This window comes from Thamnophis elegans, chromosome 1 (assembly GCF_009769535.1).
Source record: "Thamnophis elegans isolate rThaEle1 chromosome 1, rThaEle1.pri, whole genome shotgun sequence".
In the NCBI taxonomy this organism is placed as follows: domain Eukaryota; kingdom Metazoa; phylum Chordata; class Lepidosauria; order Squamata; family Colubridae; genus Thamnophis; species Thamnophis elegans.
In genome coordinates this window covers 175,450,807-175,465,458 of record NC_045541.1, presented here as the reverse complement: position 1 = coordinate 175,465,458, position 14,652 = coordinate 175,450,807, and the positions used below count along the sequence as shown (strand labels likewise).

At 48.0% G+C, this 14,652-nt stretch overlaps 1 protein-coding gene across 5 annotated transcripts in view; it reads left to right on the top strand.

The window, feature by feature from the left end:
* Nucleotides 1–14,652, top strand: part of STK11 (serine/threonine kinase 11) — a 122,112-nt gene that overhangs the window by 88,070 nt on the left and 19,390 nt on the right. For all 5 annotated transcript variants that reach the window (XM_032223089.1, XM_032222776.1, XM_032223011.1 and 2 more), the window contains one exon: nt 1,703–1,902. In XM_032223089.1, coding sequence (XP_032078980.1) covers nt 1,703–1,902 — 200 coding nt within the window. The remainder of the gene's footprint in view (nt 1–1,702; nt 1,903–14,652) is intronic.

Sequence of the window (14,652 nt, the reverse complement as noted above, 5' to 3'; positions counted from 1 at the left end):
TTATTTTTTAAATATAAACATTCCATCTTTCCTTAAACAGTGTGTCATCTGGGTACAAATATCTCTGTGCAATAACCATCAAAATTTACAACATCATTTACACTGATATTAATTTTGTAATCTTAGAATTATAGTATATTAAACAGTTGAGTATAATGAACCTGTTCGTTTTTTACTCTTAACATATCTTCTAATAAAAATATAATAATTACATTAAACATAATAGTCATCATCATAATGCTAACAATTATCATATTGTTTATATCTCTATCTTAACATATTTTCTACTCTTCTTTAATCTCCTTTTATTTCCAACTTCCATTTTTTCCTCCAACCATTGATAAAATAATTCCCATATCATATAATATTCAGTTTGTTCTTTCTCCTTAATTGCCAACGTTAATCTGTTCATTTCTGTACATTCTAATATGTTCCTAATCCCCTTGTCATCAGTAGGTATCTCTTCTCTTTTCCAGTGTTGGGCAAATACTATTCTAGTTGCAGTTAATACGTGAATAATTAGATATGTACCATATTTTTCAGAGTATAAGACGCACCAACTTTTGAAGAGGCAAATTACAAAAAAAAAGTTTTTGCACTCTGCAGACCTCCCAAAAACAGCCCGTTTTTTGCCAAAACTGGCCTGTTTTTTGTAAAAAAAAAAAAAAAAAAAGGACATGCATACCCTTTAGTAGGCTTGTAGAATGCTCCTGGGAGCTTGGGGAGGGGGCAACAATGAGCCAAAAATAGCCCATTTTCCGCAAAAACGGGCATGTTTTTTGTCAAAAAAATGGCACGCATAGCCTTTAGGAGCCTTATAGAGTGTTCTTAGAGGCTGAGGAGGGTGAAAACGAGCAAAAAACGACCCATTTTTCACTCATTTCTGCCCTCCCCAGCCCTCAGGAGCACTCTGGAAGCCTAAAGGCTATGCACAGCCATTTTTGCAAAAGAGGCGGGGTTTACAGCTAAAAATGCTGTATTCAGTATATAAGATGCAGCCAGATTTTTAACCTGTTTTTTTTGGGGGGGAGGTGCATCTTATACTCCGAAAAATACGGTATTCCTTTACTACAAATTTCAGGTACAATCCCCAACAGAAATATTTCTGGTTTTCGATCAATGTGCTGTTTTATCATCTTTTCCAACCATGTATGTATTTTTGTCCAATATTTTTGGGCTTCTACACATATCCATCACAGACAATAATAAGACCCAGGTATCACTTTCCTTTTTCTTTTCATGCCACTGAGCATAGGGTGGCCTTGATTTCTCTCTGCATTATCTGTTCCACCAAGAGGTGCGATGTTGTATTGTTGTGGACAGCGAAGGCTGCTTATTCAGTTACCTTGAGGAGATGCCACAGCTTGAAAACCAGTGTGTGTCAACCTCAACTTCTCAGTGGAGCTTTATTGACCTGTCTCTGAGAATAAAAAGGGGGGGGGGGGCGGAACGTGCCTTTCTTTTTGCCATTAACCAAAACCAGAGCTCGGGCAGGTTTTCACAATAGTCCAGCGAGGCCATTGTGAATGTTTGGAGAAAATAAGGGGCTGTTGAACTGTTTGCACAAGTCAGTCGGCTGGGGAATTCTGGGAGTTGAAGTCTACCCACTGTAAAGTGGCCAAGGTTAAGAAACACACTGAGCCTGCAGAAAACCAGTGAAAAGTCCCTGGTCCCAAAGCACTAAAACCTTGGTTTCCTTCAGCTGGTTTCGGAAAAAGCACCCTCAGTGTGAGCCTCCCATCGCCATCCCGCCCAGCCCGGAGACGAAGGATCGGTGGAGGAGCATGACGGTGGTGCCTTACTTGGAAGACCTCCATGGTTACAACGAGGAGGACGACGACGACTTAAGAGACGACTACCTAGAGGACGAGATCATTTATACTCAGGACTTCACCATGCCAGGTAAGGAAGGCGGCTGGGGCTGGAAGAGAGCAGGGACGGTGGGCCGGAGGAGGAGCCTAAATGGAGCGGAGTTTGCAGCCTTTGGGGTGGGGCTAATGGGTTCTTCTTGGGATTCTCCCTCTCCCACCCTGAGGCTTTGCGTGCAGCTGTATCAGCCGGCTCAGACTCTGTTTTAAAAAGGAGGCGGTAGATCTGTCTCTGTCTTAAGTACAGGTAGTCCTTGACTTACAACCATTCATTTAGCAACCATTCAAAGTTACCAGGTCACTGAAAACAGTGACTTATGAACAGTCCTCGCAGTTAGGACTGTCAAAGCATCCCCATGGTTGACATATTCGGGTGCTGTTTACAACGGCTGCACATGACATCCTGGGTTGTGTGATGGCCAGTCATCACCTCCCCTGCTGACTTCCGACAAGCAGAGTCATTGGGGGAAGCCGGATTCAGCTAACGACCACATGACTCACTTAAGAACTGGAATGACTCGCTTAAGGACCATGGCCAAAAGAGGTCGTAAGAGGGGTCTGGCTCACTTCACAGCTTTGCTTAGCAATGGAAATTCTGGTCCCAGTTCTCCTAAGTCAAGCAGTCCTTATGCAGGTAGTCCTCAACTTACGACCACAAGTGAACACAGAATTGCTGTTGTTAAGTGAGACATTGTTAAGTGAGTTTTGCTCCACTTTATGACTTCTCTTGCCACAGTTGTTCAGTGGATCACTGCGGTTGATAAGTTGCTAACTGGATTGTGAACGCGGTTTCCCCCCTTGACTTTGCTGGTCAGAAGGTCGCAAAAGGGGAACACATGACCCCAGGTCACAGCAACGGTCATAAGTACGAACCAGTTGCCCAGCCTCTGAATTCTGATCACGTGATCATGGGGCTGCTGCAAAGGTGGTAACTATGAAAAACGGTCGTAAGTCACATTTTTCAATGCCGTTGCAATTTTGAACCGTGCCTACAACCGAATGGTTGTAAGCCGAGGACTACCTGTGGCTTTCTCTAAAATCAGCCAGGAGGGGTTGCTTACAGCTGCAGAGATAGTCATGGTGGCGTTTGGGGAACCCAGCGGTCCATTTAGGATCTAAGGGAGGTGGGGCAGCCAGAAGGAATCAAGAGGAAGCCACTTCTGGATCGGGCCTCCTCTGCGTGTCCTTTTCCCCTCTTCCCACAGGATGGCAAGAAAAGGAAAGCCCCTCCTCCCACTAAAAAAAAACAAAATTGCAGAGGGCTAAAGAATGAGCTCCTTTTATATCTCTGTCCCCTTGGCATAGACGCTGAGGGCTGCGTTGCTTGGGAATTTTGAACGAACCGAAAGTGGTTCCAGATCAGGGTTTTAACCGGCTCCTTCGTTGCTCGAGACCTGGGGGTTGAACGTTCTATGGATGGAGCTTTTTTGCCTTGAACTTGGGGTCTGTTTATGCAGAAGCCTTTCTCCACAGAAGGAGGGACTGTCTGCTATGCCTGAGTCAACAGGAAGATAGATTTGTTTGAGCGTTAGGAAAAGCCGACTGGAAGCACAGACGGAGGAGAAGCCGACCTCCCTTGGTTGAAAGCACTTTAACTTAGGCAGCTTTTGGGCGACAGACCTCATTATTGCTGGATTCTGGGATTGACTTACCTTCCCTACCGGTTCGCACATGTGAGCGCGTGGTGTGTGCGTTTTTGGTGAAAAAAAGGGCCTAAATGGGATGCCGTAGAGCCGGGGCGAGTGGGCGAGGCCACCTGCAATTCCCACTACCGGTTCAGGCGAACTGATCCGAGCCGGTTGGATTTGGACGAGGCTTCCTTCCACCTGGTTTCATTATTCAGAGGTGCCTGGTGCACGGTTCCAGGCCTACAAGAGGCAGGGGGAATTCTCCAATTTGCCATATCTGCCCATTTGGAGGAGGTGAGGTTACAGAGGCTGCAAAGATCCCTGTCTTGTTTTATTTCTTTGTTATTTTCCTCCCACGGATTTTGGAAGCTCCTCCTGCCTCCACCTCTTCTGAAGTTTATTTTTGAGGCCAGCTCTTAAAATAGCTGGGTTCCTGCTGCATTCAGAAGGTTTTTCCATTCTCCCATTAAGGTTACGTTTCCATCCCACTGTAAATTGCTTCTGTTGCTGGCCACAATTGCTAATGGCAGCCAAGCTCTTATTTGTTGGGGGGTGGGGGGAGAGAGAGAGAAAAGTGGCCAGGGTGGGGATGGGGGTGGGGGAGTTGGGAAGAAAATGCTCGGAAGGGAAGGGGAAGAACTCTTAAACATAAAATTAGCAGTATAGTAGTTTTAATCGTTTAGTATTTAATGCAAGTAGGAAGAGAAGATCTTACTTGACTTTGAGCATAATGTGTTTTGACACCAGTGTTGTGTGGCTTAAATGGTATAATAGTGCCTAATGTGTGTTCTGTACCTTAACATAAAATACTCATAACAATCCAGGTCTTCATTTAAAAAAAAAAAACGGGACAAAATAATGCACTTACCTTTTGGATGACATAATACCATATTGGACCTGAAAAAATGTCACCTATTATATCAAAGTTTCCCAACCTTGGCAACTTTCAGATGCATGGACTTCAATTCCCAGAATTCCCCAGCCAGCCATCGCCCTTGATTGGCCTTAACACACTTTTAGCCCCCACGGGGACGGATGAAGGGCTAAGCAGAACGCCGCCTTGATTCTGCTTTTGGATGTTACTAATATTAAAGGAGACAACGGGAGGTTCACCATGCTTAACTCCATTAAAGTCACGGATTCAAAGATCTGTGTGAGCGTTAGCAAAGATCATGAGCCAGCAGTGTGAAGCAGCTGCAAAAAAAGTCTTAACACAATTATAATCCCAATTATAGAATCATGGCGATCAAGTCAAAAGAACAAAATATTCATGCTAAATTAGAAAACTGGCCATAATTTGAAAGATTATGCTTTGAGCCAGTGTTTTTCAACCTTCACAGCTTGAAGATGCATGGACTTCAACTCCCAGAATTCCCTGGCCAGCCATTGCCATTCTTTGGCGTAACACACTTTTAACTCCCACGGGATGGATGAAGGGCTAAGCAGAATGTTGACTTGCAAGCACTCACCTTCCTCTTTTTCACCCTTACCTTCTTACTCTTGACACATTGTTTGACACTGCTCACAACAAGAGTGGGCACAACCTCTACAAACCTGCTTTTAAAAACAGTTCCCCCTCTGTCAAAAGCCCTGAAGGCCATCTCCTTCCCTTGGATTTCCATGCAGGCCTCTTCCTGCCTTTCATTACACACACACACACACACACACCCCAGGTAATATATGAACACACCCAGAAAGGAATGCCAATTTGGCCTGGTGGTTAAGGCATCAGGCTACAAAGGGAGGGATGGTGAGTTCTAGTCCTGCCTTGGAGATAAAAACCAGCTTGGGTGACTTTGGGCCAATCACCAGGAGACAGGAAGCTTTTAGTTCCGCCTTAGGCATGAAAGCCGCTGGGTGACTTTGGGCCAATCACCGGGAGATGATGAGTTCTAGTCTCACCCTATATATGAAAGCTGGCTGGGAGACTTTGGGCCAATCACCGGGTGGTGGTGAGTCCTAATCCCGCTTTCGGCATGAAAACTGACTGGATGAGCCAAATCACCAGGAGATGGTGAATTCTAGCCCTACCTTAGGCATGAAAGCTGGCTAGGTGACTTTGAGCCAGTCACAGGGAGACGCTGAGTTCTAGTCACACACTAAATATGAAAGTTCGCTGGGTGACTTCGGGCCAATCATCGGGTGATGGTAAATCCTAATCCCGTTTTAGACATGAAAACTGGCTGGGTGGGACAATCACCAGGAGATGGTGAGTTCTAGCCTACCTTCGGCATGAAAGCCAGCTGGGTGACTGGACCAATCCACCCATATCTCCTCACAGAGTTGTTGTGGGGGAAATAGGAGGAAAGTGTGGTTGGATATGTCAGTTATTTGTGAAAAAACAAAGGTGGGATACAAAACCAACGGGGGGCGCCATACGTGGGGCCCCCAGCGAGCCCTGCCTTAAGCAGGAGTGTTGAGTCTGCTCTGCCTCTTGTCTCCTTTTCCTTCCCTGCTGATGGCTCCACTGTTGCCTTTTTCCCAGGTGAATGCGAGGCAGGGCTTAGAGAGGAGCAGGAGGAGGACAGCACAGATCAGGAAGGATTGCTTGCATTCCTGTTCGGAGACTGCGACCAGCTGCCCGGCACGGAGGAAGGAAGGAGTGAAAAGCTTAGCTTAGATTGTCCGAGAGAGCAGGAAGAACAGGATAAACCCAGGATGGCTTGTTTCTTTTCTAACTAGAACTGTTGGGGACCTGGGGGGAGAGGGGGACGGCCAAACCTATCTCGGGCTCTTTTCTTGTGATGGGGTATCCGTACCACGGCCTTCGGTGGCATAGGGAGGGATCCGTCCCCCTTCTTTGAGGGGATGCTTTGGGCACTGGGCCTTTATCCTCTTTGAAAAGAAGTCTCCCTCACCTGTTGTGGCCTCCAAGCCTTCCTGAATGCCAGTTATACCTCACCCGCATCTACCTGGTCATCCTTTGAACCCCGTTTCCATCTTAACCTGTGCATTGACTTGGCCTGGCAACCCCTGTCTTTTTTTCCAGCACAGGTAAGGCACGATACCAATCATACCCCTCGGTATGATTGACAAAAGAGAAGGCCAATCCTCAACCCTGTTTCAATCTAGTGGGAAGCCAAAGACCAGGAAAAGGGCTGTGAAGTAACCCCGAAACTCAGAAATGGGTAGCCAGGGGGGAGAAAATGCAGAATGTACATAGGGTGTTTTTTTGTTTGGTTTTGTTATTCTTGTTGTTCAGTTTTCTGAAGAGGTCCTTAAAAACCTCCTTTTTGAAAGGGTTGCCAAGCAGCTGCCTTCGTCGAGTAGATTTCCCTTAGCACGGGAGTGAGGTGTCCTTGGGCCACTCTCCTCTTTCTCCCTCCCTACGCCACCTCTTTTACATCTAGGCTGTACCCTTCCCAACGATCCTCCATTTGGCTAGCTCGGTAAGAGGAAGCTGAGTTTGTGGTCGAGTACCTCGTGGGGTTGCTTAGCTGGCCAGGTTTCACCAGGAGCAACCCCCAAGGTCCGTTCTTAACTGGGCATCAGAAGATGTTAAAAGTTAAGCAAGGAAAAGGCAAGATATTTTGATTGCCTTATCTGCCCAAGGTGGCATCACAACACCCTTTCCCCTAACTTGATGCCCTCTGGATCTCTCAGAATTGAGGGTTGCATTCTAACTTAGTATTTCTCAACCTTGGCAACTTCATGATAGGTGGACTTCAACTTCCAGAATTCCCCAGCCAGCAACGCTGGCTGGGGAATTCTGGGAGTTGAAGTCCACCTATCATAAAGTTGCCAAGGTTGAGAAACATTGCTGTAAATCTTATGGGAGACACTTATATTTTTTTTAAAAGGGCTGTATTTCAGACCTGTTTCCCCCACTCACCTCTGAATCGTACAAAGGCCGCAGCAGCACCGTCTCTATCTCACTCAGCCTGCCCGTCGCAGGGAGGCGAGTGTGGTTCCCTTTGCTGGCCCAACAAACGATTGCAGGCAGCATTAATTGCTGCTATTATCTGCTGCTTAGGCAGAAAGCCTCTGTTCAGAGCCTGGTTGGGATCTGTCAGTCAGTGGGCTTGATGGGCAATTACAGGGAGATGGTTTTTGCAAGCCTCTCTTGCTGCTCGAATGCCTCTTCCAACCGTCTCTCCTGGGTAACGCAAAGCTCTTAAAAAGTTCTCCCATCCATCCCACCTACACAACCACACATCTCTTATCTATTGTGTGTCCCTGTTTTTTTTTTTGTTAAGGGTTTTTGAGAAAAGCTGTTCTTTTTACAACCTTTCTTGACCTGGTGAAGTCAGCTTTGTTTCGAAGAGCAAAATAAAGTCTTTTCTCTTTTCGTAATTTTTTTTTTAAAAAAAAAACCTGCCTTTCATTTTATAAGCTTTTTCAGTTGAGTACAGATCAATTAAACCCGCAAACTCTTCCCAGAGATAGCAGGGGTGGGATTTTATGTTAGATGACAGTAACCTTGTTCCCTATGCGGAAGCTTAGTTTGAGTAACAAAGGACTTAAAAACACACTTTTTAAAGGTCTGGGGAAGGCTACAATAGAACTTCTGCCGCACTGAAGGTCGCTAAGAACACAGGAGGCTCCATAATTCTCAAATGGAAGAAGTTCGGTGCAACCAGGACTCTTCCAAGAACTGGTCGCCCGGTCCAACTGAGCAATTGGGGGAGAAGGGCTTGGTAAGAGAGGTGACCAAGAACCTGATGGTCAGTCTGATTCATCTCCAGAGATCCTGTGCGGAGATGGGACAGAGTTCCAGAAGAACAACCATCCCTGCAGCCCTCCACTGATCTGGGCTTTGTGGCAGAGTGGCTAGACGGAAGCCTCTCCTCAGTGCAAAACACATGAAAGCCCGCTTGGAGTTTGCAGAAAAGCACCTGAAGGACTCTCAGACTGTGAGGAACAAGAGTCTCTGGTCTGATGAAACCAAGAATTGAATTGTTTTGGCCTCAATTCTACACATTATGTCTGGAGGAAACCAGGCACCGCTCATCCTCTGCCCAATTCCATTGGGCTAAGTGTTTTATAACAGGGAGACACAGAGAGAGAGAGAGACAGGCACAGAGAGAGAGAGGGACAGAGAGAGACACAGTGAGGGAGAGAGACACACACACACGGAGGGAACAGAGAGAGAGGGGGACAGAGAGAGAGGGGGGGACAGAGAGAGACACAGAGAGAGACATACAAACAGAGAGGGGGGAACAGAGAGAGGGAGGGGAACAGAGAGAGAGAGGGACAGAGATAGAGAGAAAGACACACACACACACACACACACAGAGCCTATAAATGACAGAACTGATGAGGTTCAATCCTACAATTTTATAACTTTTTAAGATGTGTGGAGTTCAGCTCAAGCTGGCTGGGGAACTCTGGGAGTTGAAGTCCACACATCTTAACATTATCAAATTTGAGCAACCTTAAGGTAAAGGTTCCCCTCGCACATAGGTGCTAGTCGTTCCCAACTCTAGGGGGCGGTGCTCATCTCCCTTTCTAAGCCAAAGAGCCAGCACTGTCCGAAGACGTCTCCATGGTCATATGGCCGGCATGACTAAATGCCAAAGGCGCACGGAACGCTATTCCCTTCCCACCAAAGGTGGTCCCTATTTTTCTACTTGCATTTTTACGTGCTTTTGGACTGCTAGGTTGGCAGAAGAAGCTGGGAGCTCACTCCGTTACGTCGAGCTAGGGATTCGAACTGCCGATCTTTCTGATTGACAAGCTCAGCGTCTTAGCCATTGAGCCATTGTGTCCCCTTACTAGATAGTTTTTAGTAAAATAGTCTAAACCTGAAGGAGTTTGTCTTCCCTTACCTATATGCTACAAATGGCTATGATTATTGCAGAGGTAAAGAAATACTATAAATCAGATGTTACATCAAAGCTGCTGCTAGCTAAAGCTTCAGTGGTGTTTGCACAAGGGAGACCAGCTACTGTGTTATCGTGATGAGATTGAACATGGAAGAAGGCTAGGCTGGTGCCTTGCCTTGCCTTGCCTTGCTTCCTTTTAGCTGGAGAAGGTTGTGTAGCAGCTGTCATTTCTAGCTTCTTGCAGCCGCATAAATTGTAAAGGTGAGAGTCATTTGTCCCCTCGTCCTCTTAAGGCCCTGCCTGGCATCTACCACCTGTAGTTCTGCATAGAAAACCCTTTTCACTGCAGTAGAGCTGGAGCATACAAAAATGACATTTGCAGGAGGGAAGATTAATCATAGGCACTTGTGAGGATTAATTCAGAATTAATGAGGCCCAGAAGGGCAAAGAATTAAAATTTGAACTTGCATCAGAATCCCCCCCGGTTCTGCCAAGCGAAGCTGAGCCCGGTGGTGCGTAAGAGAGAAATTCTCTTCTTAAAGAGTGAAAGAGTCCTCTTCAGTTTGGTAACATTGCTAAGCATCCATGCCGGTGGGGTCCTTGCAGGGGTGGGTTTCAACCGGTTCGCGGCGGTCCTTGCGAACCGGTTGGTCGGCGAACCCGGAAGTAAGTAACTTCCGGGAACGGCGAAGGCCCCCGCCGCCCGCCCGCGCTCCTTACCCGATTTTGACGAGTTCTGCGCTTCCACGCATGCGCAGGACACATACAGCGCCTGCGCGATCCTCCAGGAGCAGCTGGAGCATCAGACTCTAGTACGCATGCATGCGCCGCGCGCGTGTGCGAGGACGCTACCGGCCCCGTTCCAACCGAACCGGTTGGAACGGGGTGAGAAACCCACCCCTGGGTCCTTGGTGCTCTCTGAGCTTGGTTGTTTGCTTGCAGATGTTTCATTACCCAACTAGGTAACATCATCAGTGTTAGTAAGGTGTGGGATTTGTTCTTTTTTATGTTGTTAGTTGCAAAATCATGTCTGACCCATTGCGACCCCATGGACAACGTTCCTCCAGGCCTTCCTGTCCTCTACGATCTTCTGGAGTCCCTTTAAGTTCATGCCTGCTGCTTCAGTGACTCCATCCAGCCACCTCATTCTCCATCATCCCTTTCTTCTTTTGCCCTCCATCTTTCCCAGCATGAGGCTCTTCTCCAGGGAGTCCTTCCTTCTCATCAGGTGGCCAAAGTCTTTGAGTTTCCTCTTCAGGATCTGGCCTTCTAAAGAGCAGTCAGGGTTTAATCTCCTCTAGGACTGACCAGTTGGATGGCCTTGCAGTCCAAGGGACTCAGAGCAGGCGTCTTCTCCAGCACCAGAGTTCAAAGGCCTCCATTCTTTGGCGCTCATCCTTCCTTATGGTCCAACCTTCACAGCCATCCATTGCAACTGGGAAAATCATAGCCGTGACAATAAGGCAGGGGGATGTCTCTGCTTTTTAGTAGGCTGCCTAGATTTGTCCTAGCTTTCCTCCCCAGGAGCAAGCCTCTTTTAATTTTTAAAAAGCGTCTTTATACAGGTACTTTTAACCACAATTGAGCCCAAAATTTCCACTGCAAAGCAAGGCAGTGAAGCGAGTTTTGCCCCATTTCGTGACCTTCCTTGCCATAGTTGTTAAGTGAATCACTGCGGTTGTTAAGCGTGCAACACGGTTGTTAAAGTGAATCGGTCTTCCCTCTTGATTTTGCTTGTCAAAAAGTTGCAATAGGTGATCGGATGACCCCTGGACACTGCAGCTGTCACAAATGTGAACCAGTTGCCAGGTGTCCGCATTTTGATCAGAATAACAGGTCACAATAACAAGAGTTCAAAGGGACCTTGGAGGTCTTCCAGTCCAACCCGCTACTCAAGCAGGAGCACCTATACCAGTGTTTCTCAACCTTGGCGACTTTAAGTCCTGTGGACTTCAACTCCCAGAATCCCCCAGCCAGCACAGGATTCTGGGAGTTGAAGTCCACAGGACTTAAAGTCGCCAAGGTTGAGAAACACTGCCCTATACCATTTGAAACAAAGGCTGTCCAATCCCTTCTTTAAAACCTTGCACTGATTTATTGTGCTTAATGTCTGGAAATTTCTCTTAAGTTCTACGTTGGATCTGTCCTTGATTAAGTTTCCACCCCCTTGCCTCTTATCCTGCCTGCAGGTGCTTTGGAGAATAGGTTGACCCCCCCTCTTCTTTCTGGCAGTCACTCAAATATTAAAACACTGCTATCTTGCCACCCCCCAGCCTAGTCCTTCTTTTCATTAAACTAGACCAGTGTTTCTCAACCTTGGCAACTTGAAAATGTCCGGACTTCAACTCCCAGAATTCCCCAGCCAGCGAATGCTGGCTGGGGAATTCTGGGAGTTGAAGTCCGGACATCTTCAAGTTGCCAAGGTTGAGAAACACTGAACTAGACCTACCCAATTCTATTAGTATATATGTACTTATATCCCATTCTGGCTAAGCTGCCTCATCCTCCTAACTTCTCATCCAGTTAGACGGTGTCGAGATGCCACATTGGCTGCAAAGTTCAAGGGATGAGCCGCGGGTTAGAATGCAGTACTGCAGGCGGCTTCTACTGGCTGCCGGCTGCCTGCAATTTGGCAGTTTGATTGTCACCAGGCTCAAGATTGACTCAGCCTTCCATATTTCCCAGGTGGCTAAAACGAGGACTCAGATTGTTGGGGGCAAGAGGCTGACTCTGTAAACCGCTTAGAGAGGGCTGTAAAAAGCACAATGAAGCGGTATATAAGTCTAAGTGCTATTGCTATCTCTGTGCTGTCTGTAAAGGCAGCCATTTTAATCCATGAATGGTGCCAAGTGCGCCTGCCAGTTGACCGTTGGGATGCCCATCACCCACTTGCAGATGATTAAAAGAGCCCTGGCAGTGCAGTGGTTACAATGCAGTATTGCAGGCTGGCTCTGCCCACAGCCAGCAGTTCGATCCTGACCGGCTCAAGCTTAACTCAGCCCTTCCATCCATCCATCCGAGGTCGGTAAAATGAGGAGCCCGATTGTTGGGGGCCAGATGCTGCCACATGTAAACGGCTTAAGAGAAGGCTGTAGCAAAGCACTGTGAAGCAGCAGCATATAACCCTCAAGTGCTACTGCTAGTAGTGCTATTCAATTTGCAGAATCTCCCGTGAGAAAGAAGAACGCGTTGGAGTAAACCGGGGGTTGTCAAACTTGATTTCATTGAGGGCTTCATCATGGTTGTGTTTGACCTCGGGGGTGGGGGTGGCCCGTGGCACGACAAAACCGCGCTCAACTAAGCCACGCCCGATTAAACCGCGTCGCTGACGTCATCAACAGGGCGACAACAGCGAGCACGGAGAAAGAAGGGCGCTTTAAATAGCGCTTTGAAAGCAAGCCAATTCAACTAAGGTAAGGGTTAGGGTTAGGTTAAGGGTTAGGGTTAGGGTTAGGTTAAGGGTTAGGATTAGGTTTAGGGTTAGGTTAAGGGTTAGGTTAAGGGTTAGGTTTAGGATTAGGGCTAGGTTAAGGGTTAGGTTTAGGGTTAGGTTAAGGGTTAGGGGTAGGGGTAGGGTTAGGTTAAGGGTTAGGTTTAGGGTTAGGTTAAGGGTTAGGGTTAGGGTTAGGTTAAGGGTTAGGTTTAGGATTAGGTTTAGGATTAGGTTTAGGGGGGTTAGGTTTAGGTTTAGAGTTTAATTTTAGGTTTAGCGTTTACAGCGTGCTTCTGTCTCCGCGCTGTTGTTGCCCTGTTGATGACATCAGCTACGCGGTTTCGTCGAGCGTGCTTTAGTCGAACGCGGTTTTGTGGTGGAACCGGGGTGGCCAGGTCAACGTCACTCGTTTCGGCACCTAGGGTGGCCGAGTGATCAGGCCAGTGAAAATGGGCTCCCGGGTTCCGTTTTGGGCTGCGACAGCCTCCTGCAGCCCAGAGGGTTGCAGGAGGCCGTCACAGCCCAAAACGGAAGTCGGGAGCCCGTTTTCACTAGCAGAGGCACCACGGGCCGGTCCTTCACTGTTTCGAGGGTGAGGGCACTCAGGCCAAATCTAAACACGCCATGGACCGCATCCGGCCCACGGGCCTTGAGTTTGACACCCGTGGAGTAAAGAGTGGGCAGGTTTATCCCGAGCTCTTAATGTGTGACAGAAATTGAATGGACCTGCATGACGCTGGCATCCAGTCGGGGTTCCCCCCACCACCCAAAGATGGTCACCGGGACCCTCACGTTTTTCTATCATCGTGAAAGCTGGGCACGTGCCGATGTTTTAAGTGGAGCACGCTGAGGCAGGAAATGGAAGAGGCGCTACCTGCGGCACGATTCGTAGGTGGGCTTGATGGAGCGAAGGGGAGCTGAGCTTTCTCTTTCTTCCCCCCCCCCTCCCTCCCCAAAATCTCCCCATAGAAAAGCGTCAGGGGCTCTTAAAAAGGAAGAGATTTTCCCTTCATCCACCCCCTCGCCCGTCCACCCACCCACCCCTCTACCCAGTTCACAATCGCTTCCTCTGCAAGAGTGCGCATACAGCAGGCGGCCTCGGCTGCGTAAGGAGGAGAACAAGGGAGGGGGGAGAGGAGCGTTGAGTCACCAGCGGAGGTGGACTCTGGATGCTGTGGGGGAGGCGTTTTTAAGCCTCCCATTGATGAGAGGAAGAAGGAGCCCTTCAGGAGGGAGAGAGAGAGGCTCCTCTTTGGCATCTCGTCCTTTTCACCCTGAAAATGGTGATTTTAAAAATTAGGTTGCTCGGTTGGAGGCTGCAGATCATCACCTTGATGCTTCTTCCGGATGGGCGTTGAAGCTCTGGCCCCCAATCCTGGGTGGGAAGGGTTGGCTCGGTCCAGGGTGGTCTTCCTCCAGGGCCGCTCCCTCTCCGCTTCTCCTAGGAGGGTGCAGGACAGAGCCCCCCACCCCTGAAAGCTTTGGGTAGCCCACCCCTCCTTCCAAATGAGATTGTGCTGGAAATGTTAAGGTAGCAGAAAGGGAAGATGGTTGAAGGCAGGGCGGAGACAAGGAAAATAATCAAAGCCAGGTCCAATTTAGATTTTATCTTTGCCCAATCTGCTTTTCTTTCTTTCCTTCCTTCCTTCCTTCTCCTCCTCCCCTCTTATTCTTCTTCTCTTCCTCCTTCCCCCTTTCCTTCTCTTCTTCCTTTTCTCCTCTTATTCTCCTCCTCCTCCTCTTCCTCCCCCCTCCTCTTTCCTCTCTCCTTCCCTTTCCTCCTCTTCCTTTCCTCCTCTTCCTTTCCTCCTCCTCCCCACTTATTCTTCTTCTCCTCCTCCTCCTTCTCCCCCTTTTCCTTCTCCTCTTCTTCCTTTTCTCCTCTTATTCTTCTCCTTCCCCTCTCCTCTTCCCCCTTTCTCTCTCCTCCCCTTCTCCTCCTTCCCCTCTCCTCCTCT